Source organism: Sceloporus occidentalis, unplaced genomic scaffold, assembly GCF_023333645.1.
Source record: "Sceloporus occidentalis isolate IW3139 unplaced genomic scaffold, rSceOcc1.0.p SCAF_155, whole genome shotgun sequence".
Taxonomy (NCBI): domain Eukaryota; kingdom Metazoa; phylum Chordata; class Lepidosauria; order Squamata; family Phrynosomatidae; genus Sceloporus; species Sceloporus occidentalis.
The window spans coordinates 2,208,165-2,233,741 of record NW_028317135.1 but is presented as its reverse complement, the minus strand read 5'-3'; the positions used below and the strand labels follow the sequence as shown (position 1 = coordinate 2,233,741).

The 25,577-nt window shown below is 39.8% G+C and overlaps 1 protein-coding gene across 1 annotated transcript in view; it reads right to left on the bottom strand.

The window, feature by feature from the left end:
* The window catches only part of LOC149280531 (sodium channel modifier 1-like), a 57,530-nt gene that overhangs the window by 3,630 nt on the left and 28,323 nt on the right, over nt 1–25,577 (bottom strand). The window contains exons 4-6 of the mRNA XM_089500503.1: nt 24,145–24,242; nt 23,612–23,723; nt 470–605 (exon numbers count right to left, since the gene is read on the bottom strand). Of these exons, the coding sequence (XP_089356629.1) occupies nt 470–605; nt 23,612–23,723; nt 24,145–24,242 (346 nt within the window). The remainder of the gene's footprint in view (nt 1–469; nt 606–23,611; nt 23,724–24,144; nt 24,243–25,577) is intronic.

Below are 25,577 nucleotides of genomic sequence, written 5' to 3'. Positions count from 1 at the left end.
TGACGGCCCAGTGAGGGCCAGACATGGCCCCCAATGCCAAGCTCAGCCTTGTTGAATGCCTCAACATCAAGGCATTACAGTAACACCATTTAAGCAAAGAAAGTTATCGTCAATCACTTTCTAAGCTTAGTTTATTTTGACGGTTCAGGACTGTCAAACGTCATTAAGCAAACGTTTTTCAATGACAGTCCTGAACAGGTAAAGGTCGTTAAGGGGTTAATATATATCTCATTCTAACTTTTCAGCCAATGGTATCAAAAGAAAGCTCTCTCTCTCTCCTTGAAAAAACTATATAGAGTTTACATCGGTACACTATTCACAGTAAAAGAGCATAATCTCCAAACCAACATAGCACTAGAATCACTAAATTGCACCGGCCTTTCATGTACAAATAAACCCCTAGGATTAAAGAGGTTAGACGCTCAAAGACCACACATTACACACACTTCATTTCAGGGCCAACGCCTACCTCTTCAGTTGTAAGTAGTGCTCCAAGACTCTGCCCCTATCTGGGTCAGAACCGCCACCATTCCCAATCACAGATCTCTGCACTCTGGACTTTCTCTTGCATTTCTTGACCCGTGGTATTCTCTGCAAACTACCATCTGTATAACAAAGAGTTGATTATATAAACAGATATTTCAGCCTATCGGCCCATTTTCTCACCTTCAAGACTCAAACGGGATATATAGTAAAGAGCATTACTAGCATTACTACTGAGCAGGTTCTACTTCTTTACATAAAACCTCACCCACAGTATTAGAAACTATAAACATTACCTGACATCGCGCAAAAGAGAAAAACAGAGAGACTAGAGCTCCATTCCACTGAATAGAAACCATTAACTACACCTTTCTGCCTCCTGTCACTCAACCATTGCCTTCTGCTATTCATTTATTGTTCTATAAAACCAATATCAGATACCTTCATGAAAAACACATTATCAATATCAACTGCCCCTACATCCGCTTATCTTGGTTACTAATTTCCAATTACCATACTTGCACCATAATAAGACAACCCACAAGAATCTGATTTCTTATGTAGTACAAATGTATAAATCCAAAATATAACACAAGCTTCTAAGAAAATGTTTTACCACTACATATTAATTCATTTAAACTATTTCTTTGAAATAAAAGCCACTATTGAGAAGATTGTCAACACACACACACACACACACACACATCTGCCCACAACCTCCACACTCTGCCCAAGAAATACCTTATAGCCCCATATGCCACTGTGCCCCATGACAAAGGGGGACAAGTGGGTTCATAACACAGGAAGAGCCAAGTCCCCTACAACAATGGAGATAATCAGCATCTTAGTCTCATAGTCACACCTTTGAAGCCTGATTATAAGACAACCCGATTATAACACAGAGTAAACCTGCACAACTCCTTTTAAATTCTAATTTTCTGACAATCCTATCCTTCAAAATCATTGCCATCCATTTCTTATACTCCCTTGGATCCTCCACCAGTCTACCATAATATTCAGCTTTACCACTAGTTAACCCCTTCATGACAAAGGCTAATTCTACTTTTTGTACACTTCGTGACAATCGCCATTTTAACATTTCTGCGCTGCTCATGTTTAGCTCTAATTTTCTTCTTTCCCATTTACTGAACCCACACACATTATATATTGATTTTTTCACAACAAGAAGAGCTTTCTTTAGATGACATCGTTTTGATTGTATCATATTATTTAGTATTAAAAACTTTATAAAATATGTTGACAAATTTTTTAATAAATGACTGTTTCTAACTTTTACTGGAAAAATCCTTTACTTATCTATAAAAGGAAATGAAAAAACCTGCTAAATAGATTCTACTATTTGTCCTGAGTTTACAAATACCCAATTGTTTTTTACTTTTTTCTGCACATTATGGTGCTATAAGTACAGGTAGCGTTTTGCTATTTCAAAGCCATTTTTTCCAAATCTGGTAATTCTTCCCTCCATGTACCATTTCGGGTATCTTTAAACCCAGCCCATGCAATTTACCCCATCAAGTCATATTTTGGAAAAATTATTCTACCATCATCCTTTGTCAAACTTTATGGTACTAATTTTTTGGCATTTGTTTTTTTCACACACATTTTACTTTAGGTATGAATAAACAGATTCTTGTATATGTCACTATCATAAAACACCACAATGTGTGTTCAGCAACATCTCCTGAGTACAGCGATACCTCACATGAATGATTTTGCATGGCTATTTGAGGGCAAACATTTGGGACATGCGCATTTTTCTATATTGAACTTTGACATTTGAGGATCCACTGCCCATGCCCTATTTGGTACATCTTTGAGCCAAACCATTTCAGTGTGCCCAACAAAACCATATATTTTTGATAAATAGACACCCCAGAGAATTTCAAATGATTGTATTTTAACGCTTTCCATGCACCATATTAGGGCTATTATTTTCATAATCGATTAGTTGGCCCATTATTTTTTCTATTAATCGATTAATCAGATACAAAAATGTACATTTTTCATTTATTTTAAATAATTTAATAAACAAATTATGTTAAATACAAACGCTGAATAAAAAGAAAGAAAAATGATAAAATGCATTTCTTGTCTTTATTTCCCAACCAGCCCCCCCAATTTATGCACATTTGAGCACAGGCTTGCCACACTGCCTCCCACATATGCCACGCTGCCTCCCACATATACCACTCCACGCTGCCTCCCACATATACCACTCCACGCTGCCTCCCACATATACCACTCCACGCTGCCTCCCACATATACCACTCCACGCTGCCTCCCACATATACCACTCCACGCTGCCTCCCACATATACCACTCCACGCTGCCCCCCACATATACCACTCCACGCTGCCCCCCACATATACCACTCCACCCTGCCTCCCACATATACCACTCCACGCTGCCTCCCACATATACCACTCCACGCTGCCTCCCACATATACCACTCCACGCTGCCTCCCACATATACCACTCCACCCTACCTCCCACATATACCACTCCACGCTGCCTCCCACATATACCACTCCACCCTGCCTCCCACATATACCACTCCACCCTGCCTCCCACATATACCACTCCACGCTGCCTCCCACATATACCACTCCACCCTGCCTCCCACATATACCACTCCACCCTGCCTCCCACATATACCACTCCACGCTGCCTCCCACATATACCACTCCACGCTGCCTACCACATATACCACTCCACGCTGCCTCCCACATATACCACTCCACGCTGCCTCCCACATATACCACTCCACCCTGCCTCCCACATATACCACTCCACGCTGCCTCCCACATATACCACTCCACCCTGCCTCCCACATATAACACTCCACCCTGCCTCCCACATATACCACTCCACCCTGCCTCCCACATATACCACTCCACCCTGCCTCCCACATATACCACTCCACCCTGCCTCCCACATATACCACTCCACGCTGCCTCCCACATATACCACTCCACGCTGCCTACCACATATACCACTCCACGCTGCCTCCCACATATACCACTCCACGCTGCCTCCGACATATACCACTCCACGCTGCCTCCCATATATCCCACTCCACGCTGCCTCCCACATGCACATTTGAGCCCAGGCTTGCCACACTGCCTCCCACATGTGCCACTCCACACTGCTTCCCACATGTGCCACTCCACGCCGCCTCCCACATATGCCACACTGCCTCCCACATATATCATGCCACACTGCCTCCCACATATATCACTCCACACTGCCTCCCACATATACCACACTGCCTCCCACATATTCCACTCAATTCCGCCTCCCACATATGCCACACTGCCTCCCACATATATCACTCCACGCTGCCTCCCACATATACCACATATGCCACTCCATGCCACACTGCCTCCCACATATGCCACACTGCCTCCCACATATGCCACACTGCCTCCCACATATGCCACTCCACTCTACCCCCACATATGCCACTGTGCCTGATACGCCTTATACCCCCTGATACACCACTCCATCCTCCCCAGACATGCCACACTGCCTCCCAGACATGCCACTCTACCCCCCCCACATATGCCTTATATATCGTATATGCCTTATACCCCCTGATATGTCACTCCATCCTCCCCAGATATGCCTTATACCCCCAGATATCTCATAGTCCCCTCAGAGTCACAGACCTGTTCACAGCACACTGACACCATACTTTTATAAATAAGTACTGGGTTAATTTTCACTGCCCCCAGGATTTAGATGCCCCTTAGTCTGCACCCCTTTAGCTCTAACCGCGCCTTAGGTTAACTTTATTAAATTAACCCTCAGTCCTCATCATTAAAATAACCCTAAACACCCCATTAACCATAACTACCCCTAAATTAACTCTAAATACCCCATCAAACACAACTACCCTAAATTAACCCTAAACACCCCATTAACCACAGCATCCCCTAAATTAACCCTATATACCCCCATCAACCACAACAGCCCCTAAATTAACCCCAAACACCCCATTAACCACAACTGCCTCAAATTAACCCCAAACACCCCATTAACCACAGCTGCCTCAAATTAACCCTAAACACCCCATTAACCATAACTGCCCCTAAATTAAACCCCACCTCCCCTAACTTTCAGCAGCCCAAATATTAATTTTATACTTACAGTTAGATGAGTGTCACAGCCATGAGGTTCTGGCCTTCTAGGAGAAGGGGGCGGGGCCAGTTGTCACAGTGATTACAGGGAGGGGCTGATAAGTAGGAGCTGCTGCTGTGAGTCACTAAAACAGATTATATAATGAGATGTATTTTTCAGAGCATTTGCTCTGAAAAAACCCTCATTTTATAATCAAAAATCGATTCAACTAATCGATAATGAAATTCGTTGGCAACTATTTTCATTATCGATTTTATCGATTAGTTGTTGCAGCCCTACACCATATCTACCATCAGTCTTTGTCAAACTTTGTGGTAGTCAGAAGGTATTTGAAATGCTGGTATTTTAACTCTTTGCATGCACACATTTTACCACCAGTATTTTTTTAAAGTTTGCTGTAGTATTTTTGTGTGTGTATTTTTCCCCACACACACCTACTTTATGTATGTATTTACAGTTCCTGGTATATGCCGCTTACACCCCAATATCTGTTCAGCAACATCTCCTGAGTACAGTAATACCCCACATGCATGGGTTTGTCATTTTTGGGGGAAATAAAAGGCCACATTTGATAATTGTGCATTTTTCTAATTGGAAATTACATGTGTGGCCATCCTTCCCCCTGTGTTAATTGGGACCTTGTTGAACCCGGCCAATTCAATTCACCCCATGGGCATTTAATATGCCAGTATTTTAACTTTCCATGCAAAAATTGTTTTAAGCTAATGTACTAATTTTAGGACTTGCTCACAAATATATATATATATATATTTTTTTTTTATTATTATTTCTTTTTTATTTTTGCCTATTTTTCATTTTTTAAACTTTTTTTCTACTTGAAGGTTCCCCTGATAGTGACATCAGTGTGAACTTATTTTTACATTTTATTGGTTTTTTACTATTTCATTTCTAATTATTAATTTTATTTTATTATTTATTTTTTTTCTAATCACACTGTGATTAGAAAGCTAAGCTCCATTGAGTTGCATGGTTGAATGCTGTACCTACATTCAACCTGCAAGTGGAGCCAGAGTTCTCTAGAGGGTCTGGAGCAAACTTTTTAGTGTTTGGTTTTTTTTCCACCAGCCACCACCATCTTGCTCATGGCAAAGATCACCACAGCAGTCACAGTCCATCCCCAGGTAAGTGTTTGTTGTCGCTGAATGCCTCCTGATCAAGGCATTCCAGCAACAACATGTAAGTTAAGGAGGCGATCGTTGATCGCCTCCTAAACGCTTTTAAAACAGTCGGATGGCGGATGTTGACGCCCCTGGGAGGGGCCAGAGACGGCCCCTTTTTTCCCCGATAACGGCATTGCTGAATACCTCGAGGTCGAGGCATTACAGCAACGCTGTTTCAGTGCACAAAGCGAAAATATATCGCTTTCTGCACCCATTTAAAGACGTGCCAGTCCTGGCACGTCATTTGTCATTGTCAACTTGAATTTCCATGACGTGCCCAGACCAGCAATTGTCATCAAGGGGTTAAACACAGAACCAGAGAAACATTGATATCCAAACATCATACATATTATTCTATTTATTGTTTTACATATCACCATCAAATTCCATAGCACTGTACAATAAGTAGACAATACATAACAAGTAACATGTAATATTACCAAATGACTAACAGACAACCAGTGACAAACGCCCTCCTAAAACAAGATTGCAATCTATAGAAAATATAGGGTGTAATAAAAGTGCCACTGTAAAAGATGGACCTGACACATTAGTAAAAGTATTACATGAGAGGTACTAGCAAAAGCTAAAAGCTTATGAGATAGCATTAATGTACAATGTTGTAAATAGGGCTGCAACAACTCATCAAAACAATTCTAAAATTATTTTACTAAACTCATCATCAATTAGTTGACTGGATATGTATCAATTATAAAGTGAGGCTTTTAGAGCAAACACTGACAAAATAACACTCATTATATATAATCCATTTCAGTGACTCCCAGCAGCAGCTCCCACTTACCAGTACCTCCCTGTAATCACTTTGACAGCTGGCCCCGCCCCCTTCCTTCTCCCAGAACCACATGGCTGCTACATTCATCCAACTAAGTAATCTGACCAATTATAAAAATAATATTTGGACTGCTGACAATTTGTGGAGGTGAAGATTAATTTAGAGGCAGCTATTGTTAATAATGTCTTTAAGGTTAATGTAAGGGCAGTTGCACTTCATGAGGCCTTAATGATTAATGTAGAAAATGCTGTGGTTAATGGGGTATTTAGGGTTCATTTAATCATGAGGACTGAGGGTTAGTTTATTTTAATAAAGTTAATTTAGGATGCAATTAGATGTAAAGGGGGACAAACTAAAGGGAATCAAAATCCAGGGGTCAGTCAAGATTCAAAAACAGTACTTATTTATGAAACTATGGTGTCACTGTGATGCAAACACGTCTGTGACTCAATGAGGGAATGATAGATCTTGTTGTATATAAGGCATATAGGATATATAAAGCATATGCGATTGGTCCACAATGGCGTATCTGTGAGGAGGGGCAATGCGGCACGTCCGAGGAGCAATGTGACAGATCTAAAACACAATGTGGCAAACCTGGGCTCAAATGTGCATAACTGGAGTGGCTGCTTGGGAAATAAAAAAAATATATTTTATCAAACATTTATTTTTATTCTACTGTTTCTTTGTAACATTTGTTTATTACATTGTTTTAAATAAGACTATTCACACACCTATTCCTTTATCAAATACTAAAATTATTCTACAAAATAATCAATTATGAAAATAATCATTACTTGCAGCCCTACTGTGAGGAGCTTTAAAAACAAGAATGATAATTTAAAAAATAAACCTGGAGCACACAAGCAGCCGATAGAGACTGACAGAGGGCAGAGACGTTACTACAGCACTCTGAGAGCAAGATAAGTCTGGCAGCAGCATTCATGGGCGCTGTAGAGGGGTGACACGGTTAAGAGTAATCAAGACTAGAGATAATTAGGCCATGAACAAGAGCCTTAGTGGTAAACTGTTATGAAGGGGCACATGTGGACAATAGTGTTAAGATGGACATGACGCTTTTTATAGACAACCTGAATATAGTTTGTGAACAAAACCTCACAATCAACAGTGACACCAAGACAGCGTGCACAGGTAAACTAACAAATGATGGCACCATTAACATTGATGGGGAAATCTTCACATTAAAGGGAAGTAAGATGAGGAGTTCAATTTCGGAAAGATCAAGTTTAACCAAACGTGCAGGTATCCATATAAACACAGATACAAGGCAGTTACTTACACAATCTAAAACAAGAGATCAGCGGACAATAGATACATCTGTGTGAGCTTACAGCTGGTATTAAAAGCCAAAGGATTATATCAGTTTGCAAATAAAAGAAATGTAGAGATAACAGAAAGGACAATGGGACACCTGCAGTAGTGAGGGAGCAATTGAAGATATTAATTAAGTTAATGACAATGGTAGATGAAAGAGATGTTATTATTGAAGATTGTGGCAAAGTCACATTAAGGATAGTGTAAGGCAGGCATGTCCAAACTTTCTTCTACGAGTGCCAGATTTCATAAACTGAACATGTACAAGAGCCAACCTTTTTCCATGACATTCTTTGAACCAATAAATCATATTTGCTCAATTATAAGAAAAGGTTTTTTCCAAAAGCAAATGCTCTTGAAAATCCCCCTCATCCTATAATCGGGGTCATCTTATAATCAGACTTCAAATAGGTCTTACTATAAGACAACACACAGATCCACCACAAAAATGTGGGGGACCTGGATCCCCCCCCCTTACCACTACTTCTGAGTTCCCCAGTGCTTACTCCAGGCAGCATGTAGAGCTCTACGTCATTCATGTAGACCTCTAAACACCACCCACACTAAGCACCAGCCAACATGTAGAGCTCTACACATTTTGCATACACAACTTCCATTGCAGCCAGGAGGAGGTACATTTAACACCAGAGGTTTTCTGCATCCATTACGCAGACCTTCCACAACTGTCAGATCAGACTTCTAAATGAGCTCCAACAGCCAGGGAAGGTCTGCACGATGGCTGCAGCAAACATCGTGTACACAAATCACGTAGAGCTCTACACGCTGTCAGATATTTTATGATAGAAAACATATTCCACATATTCTGTATTTTACATAAACACAAAATGGAGTCAGAGCCATTTTTATTTTACTTAATCATATAGTGATTATTTTTTTGTCCTTGTTCCCTCAATAATTGAAAACAAAGGAATATTCATGTATAATGATGTTTCAGCATATATATGATACAATTAATGTTATCTTCCATGAGGAAGTTAATGAGTAGACGCTGCATATCTTTAGGAATGTAACTTGGAATGGGGGATACATGGTAAGACTACCAAGGCCTGAGTTACTATCTAGGAGGTAACACCTGGCTATTAGGGTGACCAAGGATAAATTCCAAACACATATGTAACGGTTTTAAGGTAATTCTTAGACCAGAGCGTCTCTCACAGGTAAATTAAGAAATAACAACGGTGTAAATATGAGTAGAAATCCACATTTTTATGGGTAAAACCCACCGTTATTATTGGAGAATTCCAATCAAGAGTTGGAGGCTATGATAATAAGCTCTGTTTTTAAGCTTACGTCTTGGATAATTTTTAAAAGACTAATTGAAAAAGGAAAAGGACAGACTGATTCACCAAATTTACCCAAGAGATTTGGAATCTAAACATCCTGGCCCCATATTTCACTCTTAGAGTTACTTGGAGTTTTAACCTATATACCTTTTAGAAAGTTATATTCTTTCCCACTTAATTTTTTGCCACTGAATCTGGATTCATTTCTACGAGGACCAGTTGGACAACAGCAACAAGTGGTGGTAAATATAATTGTTTTATTATTCTAAATAGAGATGAATTTTGTCTTCTTCATATAGAATTCCCTGTTTCTGGGAATTAATATATTACATTATTGTATATGGCGGCTTGTGAGACTGCAGCTTATAACCGTAATAACAATAATGAAAAGTTATTTTTACCTATAGATGAAGTTTGACATCATTTGCATCTATTAGGAATTTCACTAATACTCAGACATTATTAATTTACTTTTTAATTTGTCATATTAGTTAAACTAATATAAAAGATAGTGATATCTTTATTACTGCCCCGATTATCATAAATTTTTGGTTGCTGAGTGGACTGAAATTAATTGTGTGTTAGACTCATATAGTACTAATTCATATTGATAACTATCGATAATATATTGTATTTGAATTGATTAAATTTTGACTTGTTTTAGAACTGTGTTTTATATTATGCACGGTATGACTCATACATAGATTTTATAAATTGTATTCACAATAACTAAATATTTTTGATTGACTATTTTGGTGATATATATATATCTAATTTGAATTATAATTTTCGGCAATCTGAAAGAATTTAGGATCAGAGATAAAATATAGGGTATCTCCTTAAATTAATATTGTGGATGTGGTACTGCAATTTTTTGGTAGCGCCGTTATGTGTGTGTGTGACGAAATATTGGTTTTGCCTATTTTGTCTCATTAATATCCCTAACAACGCTGCCCAGACTACGCACCGGGAACTCACAAACTCCAGTAAGTTTGGAGGAGGGAGTGTTAAATTGGGAGCATAAAGGCATTTCCAAAGACACAGTACTCTGAAATTCCTTTTAACCCCCTAAAAGGCAATTCTGGAGGCAGAGTGGCACATAGGGGAGGTCAAAAGACATATGATGGGTCACAATAGCATTTACAGGGTTAAAAAGCATAACATGGGGTACAGTGGCATATAGAGGGTATAAGGCATTTCTGAGGCAGAGTGGCAAACCAGGCCAGGGGGCAGATGTGCATTACAGGGGTGGGGGGCAAGTTGCTAAAAATAACATAAAAATACAAACATTTCTATCAATCTCTCAATATATATCTCTTTTTCATACATTAATATTCAGATTTTGAGGGTCATCCTATAATCGAGCAAGTACAGTATATGCCAAGTAACTATTTTATGCAAAGTTCATTTAAAAAGACATTCTTCATTTTGGGACTTGGATGACATTCTATATCTGACCAACTTATCTGTGAGTCCTTACCAATCCAGAACACAGGCCACAATTGGCCATCGTGCCGGACTTTCAACATGCCTGGTGTAAAGGGTAGTAGAGATTGCTCAAAGCAGGGAATTTAAAATATTAGTCATTCATGGAGGAAATCAAGGAGGTGAAGTAGGTTTCCATGGAAGGTCGAGAGCAGAGTAGTAGCAACGTAGCATATTTATTATACAAAAAGTCAGACATTGAGATTGTCAACAACTACATTCAGCTATACAGTTTATCATCTTAACTGTCAGGTTACAGTCAAGTACACTTGGAAGCGAGAACATCATGAAGAACGAGTACTAACTGGCGCTACATCCTCAAAAGAAGGTGTGAAAGTAGAGTTATACACAGAGGTAGCATTGGTAGGGCATTACATTTGAGGTTAGAAACAGTAGAAGGAGTAATTTCAGTAAAACATCCTGAGGGTTAATAGAACTGAGGTCTCTCATTAGGCAGCATTGGCAAGACAAATTATGAGGCAAAGTTAAAGAGCAGGAAATTAAGCAGTGTTCAGACAGGAGGGAAAGGGAATTAGAAAGGTTTGTGAGAGAGCACATGCTCAAAACATAAGGTCCAGAGTGTTACCATCATCATGAGTAGAGGATATAATATGTTGTTGGAGATCAATATAAAGAAATTGAAAAGCCATGGGACACAATGGGATGTCGAAATCAAAAACCACAACACAAATATCAGAATATAGAAACAGAGGAAGCCGTGACGAGAATACATCAAGAAAGATGTTAGCCAGACCAAGAGGAGCATATACAACAGCTACGCATATGGAGATGGAATTAAATACCATTGACATCACATGAAGATTAAGAACGATAAAACAGAACAAATAGGTTGAAAAGTACAACAATGACAGAGTAGGAATCCCACCCTTCCCGTCATCAGATCTGGGAGTGTGACTAAGGTGTAAGCCACCATATGAGAGTCCAGTGTTATAACTGAAACTTGGCTATCCATTTGTAACAACAAGGTATACAGAACAAGAGACAAAGTGGTCATGTAAGGCTGCTAGCTTATTAGAGACAGAACATACATTCCAAAGTGCTAAGGTAAATGGGGGTTGCAATGATCAGCAGGGTATGTTAAGATTATTAAGGTTTCTAAAATGTTGACTAGGACTTAGATGTAGCAGAATTAACATTTACTTTATTACAAAGGTTGCTGATAAGCCTCCATCATAAGCGTTGGACACCAATACACTTGAAACATATACACTAGATGTAGGGTAGTTGATAAATGCTAATACTGAATACATCGGATAGGCAGTTGGCTCCTGATTCTAAAATAAGCCTGACAACCGATTAAGGTTTGAGTCGTTACAGCAGGATAAATACTATTCTACATGGGACCAAATAGTTCTCATGTGATTCTCAGCAGTCCTTACCTGTTGAGGATTCATCCTGGCCAGGCTGAGACAGCTCTGCCATTGCATGGGTAACACTTCGGTTATGTTGTTGCAAGGGCCCCTGTTGAACATTCTGTGAGAGGTTCACCGAAAAAGAAGAAAAACTGTCTCCAAATATACTTGCTTGCTTGCCAACAGCATTTGATCTGAGAGAAACAGATAATCCTGTTAAAACTTAAATAGCTCAGTATATACGGGACATACTAAAACAAATGACAAAATGGAATGGCCATAGACTATAATGGAAGGCAAAACAATAATTTAGAAATAAAAGCTTAAGAAATAGCATTTAAATCTTTGGCACACATACTCCCCTAGTACACACATGTCCTCTAAAACTCAGAGTAAGTGGCATTATAGCAGTTTCCTATGGAATGACAGTTGAATGACAATTTTGAGAGAATGCCCATAGGATATAATGGGAGAAAAAATAATCTTGTTTTCTCAGACAAAACCCTCTGAAATATATCAATCTTCGGCACATATACTCCCCTAGTACAGATACAGGATCTAACACTCATATTAAGTGGGATTATAGCTGTTTTCTATGGAATGACAGGTGAATGACAGTTTTGAGTGAATGCCCATAGGATATAATGGGAGAATCAGGGGCGTAACTAGACGCCTCAGGGCCCGGGTGCAAGAATCTGTTAAGGGCCCCCCCACCCCCTCAAAAAAACATGATTTTTACCCAACAATTTTTATTCAACTAATTCAACAAATTCAATTTACATATTGAATCATATCTTTAAAAAAATCAAAGAAAAAGGGGCGCATGTACAAAGGGCATAATCCAGGGGTGTCCAAGTTTTTTCTGCAGTGGGCCACCTCATCAGAATTGTATACGTGCGCAGGCCGCACTCATTTTTCACTGTGACAAAAAATATGGCCTTTAATAAAATATGCAGATTAAAATTGAGTAAAATGACACAAAACCTTTACTCTTCCTCTCACTGATTTCTGGCCCTTGAAAGTTTTGCAACTACAAATTCAGGATTCCCTAGATTTATTCTAGGGATGAACTAAAATGAAAATTCTGGACCAAAACATTCAGGGTTCACTTAGCCAAAACCGAAAATGACCCCCACCTTTAAAAATAATAATAAAAAGTCACATGTTTAATAAAAGTAGGTAACACACAATTGGACAAGATTAGCAATATGACTTGGCATGATAGGAGTGTGATTGCTAACAGCAATCACACTCCTATCATACCCAGGCAAACAGTAAATGCTGCTACCTAGGCATGATGGGACTGTGCTCGCTGTGATTGCTGTTAGCAATCACACTCCTATCATGCCAAGTCAGCCAGTACATGCTGGTACAGGGTGGCTGTAAGTGATGTGCAGACCCCATACTGCTGGCAGCATCACTACACAAGGGGGGCAGCTAGCTAGGTTTCAGCATGTACTGGCTGACTTGGCATGATAGGAGTGTGATTGCTAACAGCAATCACAGTCCCATCATGCCTAGGTTCCAGCACTTACACATCCATGCTATCACACACACACACACACACTCATTTATTCATATAATCATTAATTCAGATTCATTCCCTCAATCACACACACACACTCATTCAAACACCCTCCCTACCCCCTTACCTGCACTGCAGCTCCTCGATGCCACTCACAGACTTCAGCAGGGGGCGCGGCCTCCCTCTGCCTTCTCTGCTAAAGCACAGAGGAAGTAGGATGTCACGTGAACTCCACTTCCTCTGTGCTGTCCAGAAGACCCTCCCACAAGTAAGTAGCAGGGCTTCAGGTGCACCTCGTGTAAGATCGGTTGCCCTGGCTGCCGATCTTACACAGGTCGCACCTCGAGGTCTCGCAGGCCGCATTTGGCCCACGGGCCACATGTTGGACGCCCCTGCCTTATTTAAAAAAATAAAATATAAAAAAATAATTTCAGGCGGCCCCTTGGCTTGGGCCCCCCTGCCACCGCGGCCCGGTCGCAGTCGCGACCCCTGCGACCCTGGTAGTTCCGCCACTGGGGAGAATAAATAATCTTGGTTTTTATAGAAAACCATATGACAGGGGCGTCCAACGTGCAGCCCTCCAGCTGCTGCAGGACTACATCTCCCATAATGCTCTTTCAGCTAAGGGGCTGGCTGAGGAGTGTGGGAGATGTAGTCCTGCAGCAGCTGGGGGGCCGCACGTTGGACGCCCCTGCCATATGACATATCATATAGATCTTTGGCACACATACTCCCCTAGTACAGGTATAGGTTCTAAACCTCATATTAAGTGGAATTATAGCTGTGTTCTATGGAATGACAGATGAACAACAATATTGAGTGAATACCCATATGACAGGGGTATCCAAGTTTTTTCTGCAGTGGGCCAATTCATCAGAATTGTATACATGCGACAGCCACTGTCATTTTTCACTGTGAGAAAATATAGCCTTTAATAAAATATGCAGATTAAAATAAAGTAAACGACAAAACCTGGTTGGCTGCCCATGATAGGAGTGTGATTGCTGTCAACAATAAGATAAAAATTAATGATTATTGTATTTTTGTCTCCAATTTTAGTGCATTAACCACACTTTTGTTAAAAGTAACACAATTGGACAAAAAAAAAAAAATATATATGACTTGGCATGATATGAGTTTAATTGCTAACAGCAAACACACCCTTTTTATACCCAGGCAACCAGTAAATGCTGGAACCTAGGCATGACGGGACTGTGACTGCTGTTAGATTCCTGTTAGCAATCACACCATCATCCCAAATCAGCCAGTACATGCTAGTACAGGGTGGCTGTAAGTGATGTGCAGACCCCATACTGCTGGCAACATCAATACACAAGGGGGCAGCTAGCCAGGTTTCAGCATATACTGGCTGACTTGGCATGATAGGAGTGTGATTGCTAACAGCAATCACAGTCCCATCATGCCTAGACTCCAGCACATACACATCCTTGCTATCACACACACAAATTCATTCACAGATTCATTCCCTCAATCAGGCACTCATTCAAACACCCACCCCCTTACCTGCACTACAGCTCTCGATGCCACTCACAGACTTCAGCAAGGGGCGCGGCCTCCCACTTCCTCTCTGCAGGACAATAAAACTTCCCACAAGTAAGCAGCAGCAGGGCTCTTGTGATCCTGGCTGCCGATCTCACGCGGGCCGCACCTCAAGGTCCCACGGGCCGCATTTGGCCCGCATGTTGGACGCCCCTGCCATATGATATAATGGGAGAAACAATTCTTGTTTTTTAGAGAAAAACATGACATATATAGATCTTTGGCACATATACTCCCCTAGTACAGATACAGGTTCTAATACTCATTAAGTGGAATTATAGCTGTGTTCTATGGAATGACAGGTGAATTACATTTTTTAGTGAATGCCCATAGGATATAATGGGAGAAAAATAAAATTGGTTTTTAGAGAAAACCCTCCGATATATATATATATATATATATATCTTTGCCATGTATACTCCCCAAGTACACACACACACACACAATATAAAACTCAGATTATGTGGGATTATAGCCGTTTTCTATGGAATGACAGGTGAATGACAGTATTGAGTGAATGCCCATAGAATATAATGGGAGAAAAATCAAACCTGTTTTTCCAGAAAAAACCCTCTGAAATATCATGTATATATTTGGCACGTATATGCCCCTAGTACAGACACAGGGTCTAAAATAGTCCAGTTTAACACATGTCTAAATCAGCATATTGAAATATCCAGCTCTATACAGAGGCTTATATTAATCTCTCAGCTCATTGAATACCATAGACAGAAATACAACCTATTTAGTCAAAAAAACAATAACTGATTTATCTCACATAATTGGATAGAACCCACTATCTCAGTTTATTTTAGTTAATAAATATCACTTTAAGCCTCATTATAACATTTAAACCATTTATCTAATTTACTAGAGCAATGTTTACTTTATTCAAAGTTGCTTCCTATTGCCTGTAAGTATGAGATGGTTTACTTTAGTTAGTGGTGAGAAATGCAGAATTTGCTTTTGCAGCTCAGTTATACCGGCCACATAGTCATATAGCCATTATTGAGTTTTATATTTCCATCAAATCCTTGGGCCAACTGCCTAAACACTCAATGCCAAAGAAGTATGAGCATGAAATGAATGAACTTGTTGCATGGGATTATTTAACCCCCTGGAAGCTGCCACCAACAGATTCATATGATAACAAATTACTAAAAACAGTGAAAGAACAGATTTTGAAAACACTGGATCCTGCACAATGGCTTTGCGATGAAGCTATCGAAGAAGCCATAAGCAACTTCATCTGCCAGAGAAATCTTACAGAAAAAAGATTTTGATGTGCCCCACCTACATTTACCAAAGTTTGGTGCAAGGAAGAGCAGACATTTTCTACAGCTTCTTGGGGGAAAATGTCACCTTAAACTAATAAATTTTCTGGGTTCCTTTTAACACAGATTCCTGGGGCTCCGGACAACACTCATGCCTTGGTGTAATCCGTTTTAATACCAGGGAGGTGATAGTCATAGATTCCATAAAGGGAAAAAAAAAATACAAAAAATTTGTGACATATTATTGTCTATTGCAGCTGGCAAACTTATGTTTGATCAGAGAAGAATGGATGGCATACTTGTGTGAGGACTCAATTCAACAAAACAACAGTTTTAGCAACTTGATAAAGACCTCATTGTGAGGTTGAAACATTGTTGCCATCTTCCATTAATAAATCTGCTTGAGCTGGAACCCTTGAGTGCCTGCAGCCTTTATTTTGATCTACTGGGGAGCAAGCCCTTCCTGGCACAGTTAACCCCTTAACATCCATTGCCAGGTCAGGCACGTCATGCAAAACGGTCACTTAACGACCTATGACGTGCCTGACACGTCATCTGACTTAAACTTAGAAAGTGATCAACGATCGCTTTCTAAGCTTAAACAGTGTTGCTGTAATGCCTCGATGTCAAGGCATTCAGCAACACCGAGATCGGCATAATGGGCCATGTCTGGCCCCTCCTCGGGGCGTCAACAGCCGCCATACATTGTATGGCGGCGGACGCCCGTTTTAAAAGCGTTTAGGAGGCGATCAACGATCACCTCTTAAACTTCAATGGTGTCGCTGGAATGCCTCGATCAGGAGGCATCCAGCGACACCAAACACTTACATCTTGATGGACTGTTACACAGTCTTCACCATCCGCAAGATGGCAGCAGCCCGGGAAAAAAAATAAGTTGAAAGTTCACTAGACAGTCTCCAGACCCTCTAGAGAACTCTGGCTCCACTTGCAAATTGAATACAGGTACTGCATTCAACCATACAAGTCAATGGAGCCCAGCTTTCTAATCACTATGTGATTAGTAAAATATTAAAAAAAATATTAAATTTAAAAAAGGAACAAAATAAAAAGCTTAAAAAATACATGGTAACATTTCAAAATTATTATGCTTTAGAGGAACTATCCAGTTCCAGCAAAATGTAAAAAAAAAAAAAGTCCAAAAATAGTAAAATAAAAAAATAAAGTTTATTATTATGAGCAAGTGCTAAAATTAGCGCTGTATCTTCCAATAAATCCTGACGTGGAAAAATTTAAATAAAAGCATTTCAAATACCCAAGGGGTGTCTAATTTCAAAAAATTAATGGTTTCATGGGGTAAATTGTAGTGGCCAGGCTCAGATAGGGCATAGGCACAGACTGACCAAAATAGGGGGGAAAAAAGCACACTTCCCAAATGTGGCCTTTTAACCCCAAACAGCAGTCAAACCCATGCATGGGTGGTACCACTGTACTCGAGAGATGTTGTTGAACACATATTAGGGTGTTTGATAGTGACATATACCTGGAGCTATAAATGTATAACCAAAGTACAATTTCTGTAAAAAAAAATAAAAAAAAATACTAACAAAGTGTGGCAAAGGCTGGTGGTAGAATCTCATGCATGGAAAAGGTTAAAATACTAGCATTTGAAATACCTTGGGGTGTCTAGTTTTCAAAAATATATGATTTGATGGGGTAAATTGCATTGGCCAGCTTCAAAGATACCCAAAATGGCACATGGGGGGGGGAGAATTACCAGATTTGGAAAAAATGGTTTTGAAATAGCAAAACGCTACCTGTACTTATTGCTCCATAACATGCAGAAAAAAGCAAAAAAAAAGCATAAAAACATTGGATATTTCTAAACTCAGGACAAATAGTAGAATATATTTTGTAGGTTTTTTCATTAGCTTTTTTGGATGAGTAAAAGATTTTTGGGGTAAAAGTCAGAAAATGTGGGGTTTTTTACATTTTTCTTCATATTTTATTATTTATTTTTTTTTAGAGAAAATTACATATGATTAAAACAATGGTATCTGAAGAAAGCCCTTCTTGTCCTGAAAAAAACATAATTTGTGTGGGTTTACTAAATGAGTGAAGAGAAAATTACATCTAAACACAAACACCGCAAAAGTGTTAAAACAGCCTCAGTCCCAATGGTACAAAATGTAAAACACAGCCTGGTCCTTAAGGGGTTAAGCACCAGAGTTCCTTTCGTTTGTGTGCAAATTCCTCATTCTAGTGACCAACATATTACAAGTGTCACCAGTGTTCAAAATGACAAAAATCTATGATATGTCAGATGGATTTCTCTGAAAAACAGGTTTGATTTTTCTCCCATTATATCCTATGGGCATTCACTCAAAACTGTCATTCACCTGTCATTCCATAGAAAACCGATATAATCCCACATAGTATGACTTTTACACCCTGTGTCTGTACTAGGGGAGTATATGTGCCAAAGATTATTTTTAAAGGTAGGGGGTCATTTTCGGTTTTGGCTAAGTGAACCGTGAATGTTATAGTCCAGAATTTTCAGTTTGGTGCATCCCTAGAATAAATAGAACCATTTCATTTTTAATTATCCTGAGTCCTGAATATGTAGTCACAAAACTTTCTAGGCCCAGAAATCAGTGAGAGGAAAAGTAAAGGTTTTGTGTTATTTACTTTATTTTAATCTGCATATTTTATTAAAGGCCATATTTTCTCACAGTGAAAAATGTGTGGCCCGCACACGTATACAATTCTGATGAATTGGCCCACTGCAGAAAAACCTTGGACACCCCTGGAGTAGACAGTGAGAAGGGGGGGTAGGGAGAGGGTAGCTAGTGAGAAGGGGGCGATAGGGAGAGGGTAGCTAGTGAGAAGGGAGGGTAGGGAGGGGTGTAGATAGTAAGAAAGTGTGAAAGGGGTAGATAGTGTGAGAAAGTGGGGATCTTATGGGGGAAAATGCTGCCCCCCCCAGATTTTTAGCAGTTCCTACGCCCATGGGTGTGTGTGCAAATACCTCATTCTGGTGAGCAACATATTACAAGTGTCACCAGTGTTCAAAATGACAAAGATCTATATGATATTTCAGAGGGTTTTGTCTGAAAAACAGGTTTGATTTTTCTCCCATTATATCCTATGGGCATTCACTCAATACTGTCATTGACCTGTCATTCCATAGAAAACAGCTAGAATCACACATAATCTGAGTTTTAGATCATGTGTGTGTCTACTAGGGGAGTATACATGGCAAAGATCTATATGAAATGTCAGTTTTCTCTAAAAACAAATTTTCTCCCATTATATCCTATGGGCATTCACTAAAAAATTTAATTCACCGGTCATTCCATACAACACAACTATAATTCCACTTAATATGATTTTAGAACCTGTAGCTGTACTAGGGGAGTATATATGACAAAGATCTATATGATATTTCAGAGGGTTTTCTCTAAAAAACGAGATTATTTTTTCACACATTATATCCTATGGGCATTCACTCAATACTGTCATTCACCTGTCATTCCATACAACTAGGGCTGCAACTAACGATTATTTTCATAATCGATTAGTTGGCCGATTATTTTTTCGATTAATCGGATAAAAAAAATGAATGTACATTTTTCATTTATTTAAAATAATTTAATAAACAAATGATGTTAAATACAAACACAGAATAAAAAAAAAAAAACTGATAAAATGCATTTCTTGTCTTTATTTCCCAACCAGCCCCCCCAATTTATGCACATTTGAGCCCAGGCTTGCCACGCTGCCTCCCAGACATGCCACTCCACGCTGCCCCCCCACATATGCCACTCCACGCTGCCCCCCCACATATGCCACTCCACGCTGCCCCCCCACATATGCCACTCCACGCTGCCCCCCCACATATGCCACTCCACGCTGCCTCCCACATATACCACTCCACGCTGCCTCCCACATATTCCACTCCACCCTGCCTACCACATATGCCATGCTGCCTCCCACATGCACATTTGAGCCCAGGCTTGCCACGCTGCCTCCCACATGTGCCACTCCACGCTGCCTCCCACATATTCCACTCCATGCTGCCTCCCACATATTCCACTCCACGCTGCCTCCCGCCTCCCACATATGCCACTGTGCCTGATACGCCTTATACCCCCTGATACACCACTCCATCCTCCCCAGACATGCCACACTGCCTCCCAGACATGCCACGCTGCCCTCCCCACATATGCCTTATATATCGTATATGCCTTATACCCCCTGATATGTCACTCCATCCTCCCCAGATATGCCTTATACCCCCAGATATCTCATAGTCCCCTCAGAGTCACAGACCTGTCCGCATCACACTGACACCATACTTTTATAAATAAGTACTGGGTTAATCTTCACTGCCCCCAGGATTTAGATGCCCCTTAGTCTGCACCCCTTTACCTCTAACCGCGCCTTAGGTTAACTTTATTAAATTAACCCTCAGTCCTCATCATTAAATTAACCCTAAACACCCCATTAACCATAACTACCCCTAAATTAACTCTAAATACCCCATCAAACACAACTACCCTAAATTAACCCTAAACACCCCATTAACCACAGCATCCCCTAAATTAACCCTAAATACCCCCATCAACCACAACAGCCCCTAAATTAACCCTAAACACCCCATTAACCATAACTGCCCCTAATTTAACCCTAAACACCCCATTAACCATAACTGCCCCTAAATTAACCCCCACCTCCCCTAACTTTCAGTAGCCCAAATATTAATTTTATACTTACAGTTAGATGAGTGTCACAGCCATGTGGTTCTGGCCTTCTGGGAGAAGGAAGGGGGCGGGGCCAGTTGTCACAGTGATTACAGGGAGGGGCTGGTAAGTAGGAGCTGCTGCTGTGAGTCAGACTAAACGGTTTGTATAATGAGGGGTATTTTTCAGAGCGTTTCCTCTGAAAAAACCCTCATTTTATAATCGATAAAAATAGATTCAACTAATCGATAATGAAATTCGTTGGCAACGATTTTCATTATCGATTATTATCGAGTTTATCGATTACTTGTTGCAGCCCTACATACAACACAGCTATAATTCCACTTAATATGAGGTTAAGAACCTATACCTGTACTAGGGGAGTATATGTGCCAAATATCTATATGATATTTCAGAGGGCTTTGTCTGAAAAACAGGTTTGTTTTTTCTCCCATTATATCCTATGGGCATTCCCTCAATACTGTCATTCCATAGAACACAGCTATAATTCCAGTTAATATGAGATTTAGAACCTGTAGCTGTACTAGGGGAGTATATATGACAAAGATCTATATGATTTTTCAAATGGTTTTCTCAAAAAAAAAAAAAAAAAAAAAAGTTTCATTTTCCTACCATTATATCCTATGGGCATTCACTCAATGTCATTCACCTATCATTCCATAGAAAAAAAACTATAATTCCACTTAATATGAGATTTATAACCTATACCTGTATTAGGGGAGTATGTGTGCCAAACATCTATATGATATCTCAAAGGGTTTTCTCTGGAAAAACAGGTTTGATTTTTCTCCCATTATATCCTATGGGCATTCCCTCAATACTGTCATTCACCTGCCATTCCATAGAACACAGCTATAATGCCACATAATCTGAATTTTAGATCCTGTGTCTCTGCTAGGGGAGTATACATGACAAAGATCTATACAATATGTCTTATATTTCAAAATCAATTATTCTTTTCCCTTCCATTATAGTCTATGGGCATTCCTCCCCATTGTAGTCTATGGGCATTCCATTTTGTCATTCGTTTTAGTATGTCCCATATATACAGATTAGTTGTTGCAGCCCTAGAACCAATCGATAAAATCTACAATAATCAATGACATTCATTAAACAAATTTTATTATCAAATAGTAGAAACAATTTCTATCAATTATAAAATAAATGTTTTTGCAGCGCAAACTCTGAAAAATAGCCCTCATTATATTATCCGTTTCAGCTACTCGCACCAGCAACTCCTGCTTACCAGTCCCTCCCTGTAATCACTGACAGCTGGCCCCGCCCCTTCCTTCTCCCAGAACCACATGGCTGTGACACTCATCTAACCAATTATAATATTTGGGCTGCTGAAAGTTAGTGGCAGTAAAGATTAACCCAGTACTTATTTATAAAAGTACGGTCTCAGTGTGATGCAAACGGGTCTGTGACTCGAAGGGACTATGAAATATGGGGGGCGGGGGGGTTAAAGAATATTTGGGGAGGACACGGTGACATATCCAGGGGTATAAGGCATATACAGTATATAAGGCATATGTGGGGAGGTCAATGTGGCATGTCTGAGGAGGACGAAATAGTGTATAAATGCATCTCTGAGGGTAGAGTGGAGTGACATATGTGGAGGTAGCGTGGAGTGGCATGTCTGGGAGACAGCTTGGCATGTCTGAGAGGCAGCATGGCAAGCTAAAATGTGCATAAATTGGGGGGGCTGGTTGGGAAATAAAAACAAGAAATGCATTTTATCAAAGTTTAATTTTTATTCTGCTGTTTGTATTAAACATCATTTATTAAATTATTTTAAATAAATTTTACTTTTTTTGATCCAATCAAAAAAATAATCAGCCAAATAATCAATTATTAAAATAAACATTAGTTGCACCACTACTTAGTTCTATACAGGCACTGCCTAGATTATTTTGGTTGGAACCTTCTCAATGTAATATGAGTAACACATTTGTCAAGTAAAAAAATATTTGGGAGGGTAAATATTTGCCACTGCCAAAAGCCACATCCAACAGGTCACAATTCGTTAAAGTGTGAAGAGCGAGGGACATCTTCTGCCCAAAATGTTAACATGCCCCTACTGAATGTGCCCTAAGACACAGGAGACATTACAAAGCAACACGGAAGGAGGCAGCCAAAAATGGCTTACACAACTCACATTGAGCAGGCACTATTAAAAAACATACAAATCATTCACATGCTGGCAAACGCCACATATTGGAGGAACACTGACCAATCAGAAATATATACAAAGTTTTGTAAATATTTCTAGCTTGTCTTCCTTCCCTACCCAGGTGCACAGATGTATATCCCTTAGCAGAAGCCACAAGGAATACGTTTAAAACGCTAAATCCGACACTAAGGTAATACTTTAAACCCCTCTATCCATATTAGTAGATGAGGTCTGGAGAGGAACATGTCTTGTACCTGTTTCTAGAGCAGCAGCTGTTGTATGGTGTTGCCTTCAGCAGCGCATGCTGGGTGATCCTTCTCGTCTGTGTCAGTAATGGGGCAGGACCACAGGGGGCCTGGAAAGAATTACAAATCAAATCAAACAGTGCCCCTTCCTTTCTACTTATTTTAAGGGGGTCTCGTGTGTGTGTGTGTGTGTAGCAGCCACAAAAACAACATAATTACAGGAACGCTACAGCCTTCAAAAACATTATAAGCTTAGCAGTCTCTTTGAATAGTGGTCTTTACGCCTTCCATATGGGGGATTATCCAATCCCCAACCCATTAGCCTACAGGAAGTATGTTTAGCTACCTGAACTCTGCCCACATACCTAAAGCCAGACAGCTCCAGCACTGGCTCCGCAGGGCCCAACTAGCCACCCGTAATAGATTTTCAAAGACATATTTATATACTCACAAAGTACTTTCACATACATGCCTCATTAGTGAGGCTGCCTGAGACTCTTTCGCACCTTTTACCCACAGTCAGTAACAAACCTGCTCTCCAGCCTCCTCGGCCTGCACTAACTTTTGATGCTGCCGTTTCTGGATATCATTTTTGTACGTTTCTTTCTTCCCATAAAACCTTTGCAAACCTGTCATATAGAAGAAAAAACATTTTCAGCAGGTATTCCAGCATAAGGAGCAGCAGCGTGCTCCATCCTGAAGCCAAGGTGCAGTAGTCAAACACCAAGTAGCTAAAGCGCCTTAACCCATTAAAGCCAAAGTATAGCACCTTCCTCCACTGTACATTCTAGAGCAGGGGTGGGGGCTGCTGCATTCTAGAGCAAATCATAAGACTAGTGCACTCTAGAGCACAGAAGATACATTCTAGCTTAGGGGTGCAACATGTTACAACATTCTAGAAAAGACACAAACTCAACAGCAGGTGCTAGCAGACATTCTAGAGCAGAGAACCAAGAAAGGAGCTATATCCTGGCACGCTCCAAAACGAGAAGAAGCCCGACATTCCTTAACTCATTCAAGACCTGATTTTTGTTACCAAGGTGTCGCTAAAAGACCAGAGCCGTTTGTGGTTTTGTTATGTCTTTCTTCAACTGTTATTTCTCTCTTCTCAATCAGTGCACCCACACAAATCATATATTGGGGGGTTTTAAGCACAAGTAGGACTTTCATTTGAAACAATGTTAAACTGGGTAGTACATTGTTTAGTAAAACTTGGAGGGAAAATGATACATTATAAAAAATTATAAATTTTAAACATAAATTATAAAAATAATATTCTTTAACTTCTCCTGATGTGGAAGCCACCCAATATGGCCAGATGTTTCAGCCATTTTAACCAGTATATGGCAAATATCGCAAGGCATGCATCACATTTTTAACATCTAATCGTTTTCTAATTTGCCATGGTAGGCGAATAACTGCAATAGTTGTCACAGATACTGATTATCCCCCCAAAATTATACATTTATGAACAGCAAATAAGTCAGTGTCCAACTAGGTTCATTTTCACACTTTTCAAACAAGGATTTTATCACCAATTGCTGCTAAATTCATGGGGGTTTTTTTGTGCATACATTGCAAAGTTGCTTTAGATTTCTTTTTATTTCATTATTTAATATATTTTTTCCATAAAACAATATAGACAGAAATAGACAAACATACAATTTGCATTATTGCACATTTCGGGGTATAAAGTATATCTATTATCTAATGTCATTTAGACAATCCCCATCTGATCCAATGTTAATAGTTCACATTGAAGTTCCTATCATTCACACCAAGCTTCCGAGAAGGAGAATTTCTAGGAGGAAAAAAAAAGGTATAAAAGGAGTTCCAAGAACATATGCCATGGAGAAAGACATAAGCATAGTATCAATGGTTTCAACGCACAGAAATAAAACAAAAGAAATTTATTTTACCAAGTATGTAAAAGACAACAATGCCAGATTAGCTCATATATTTCT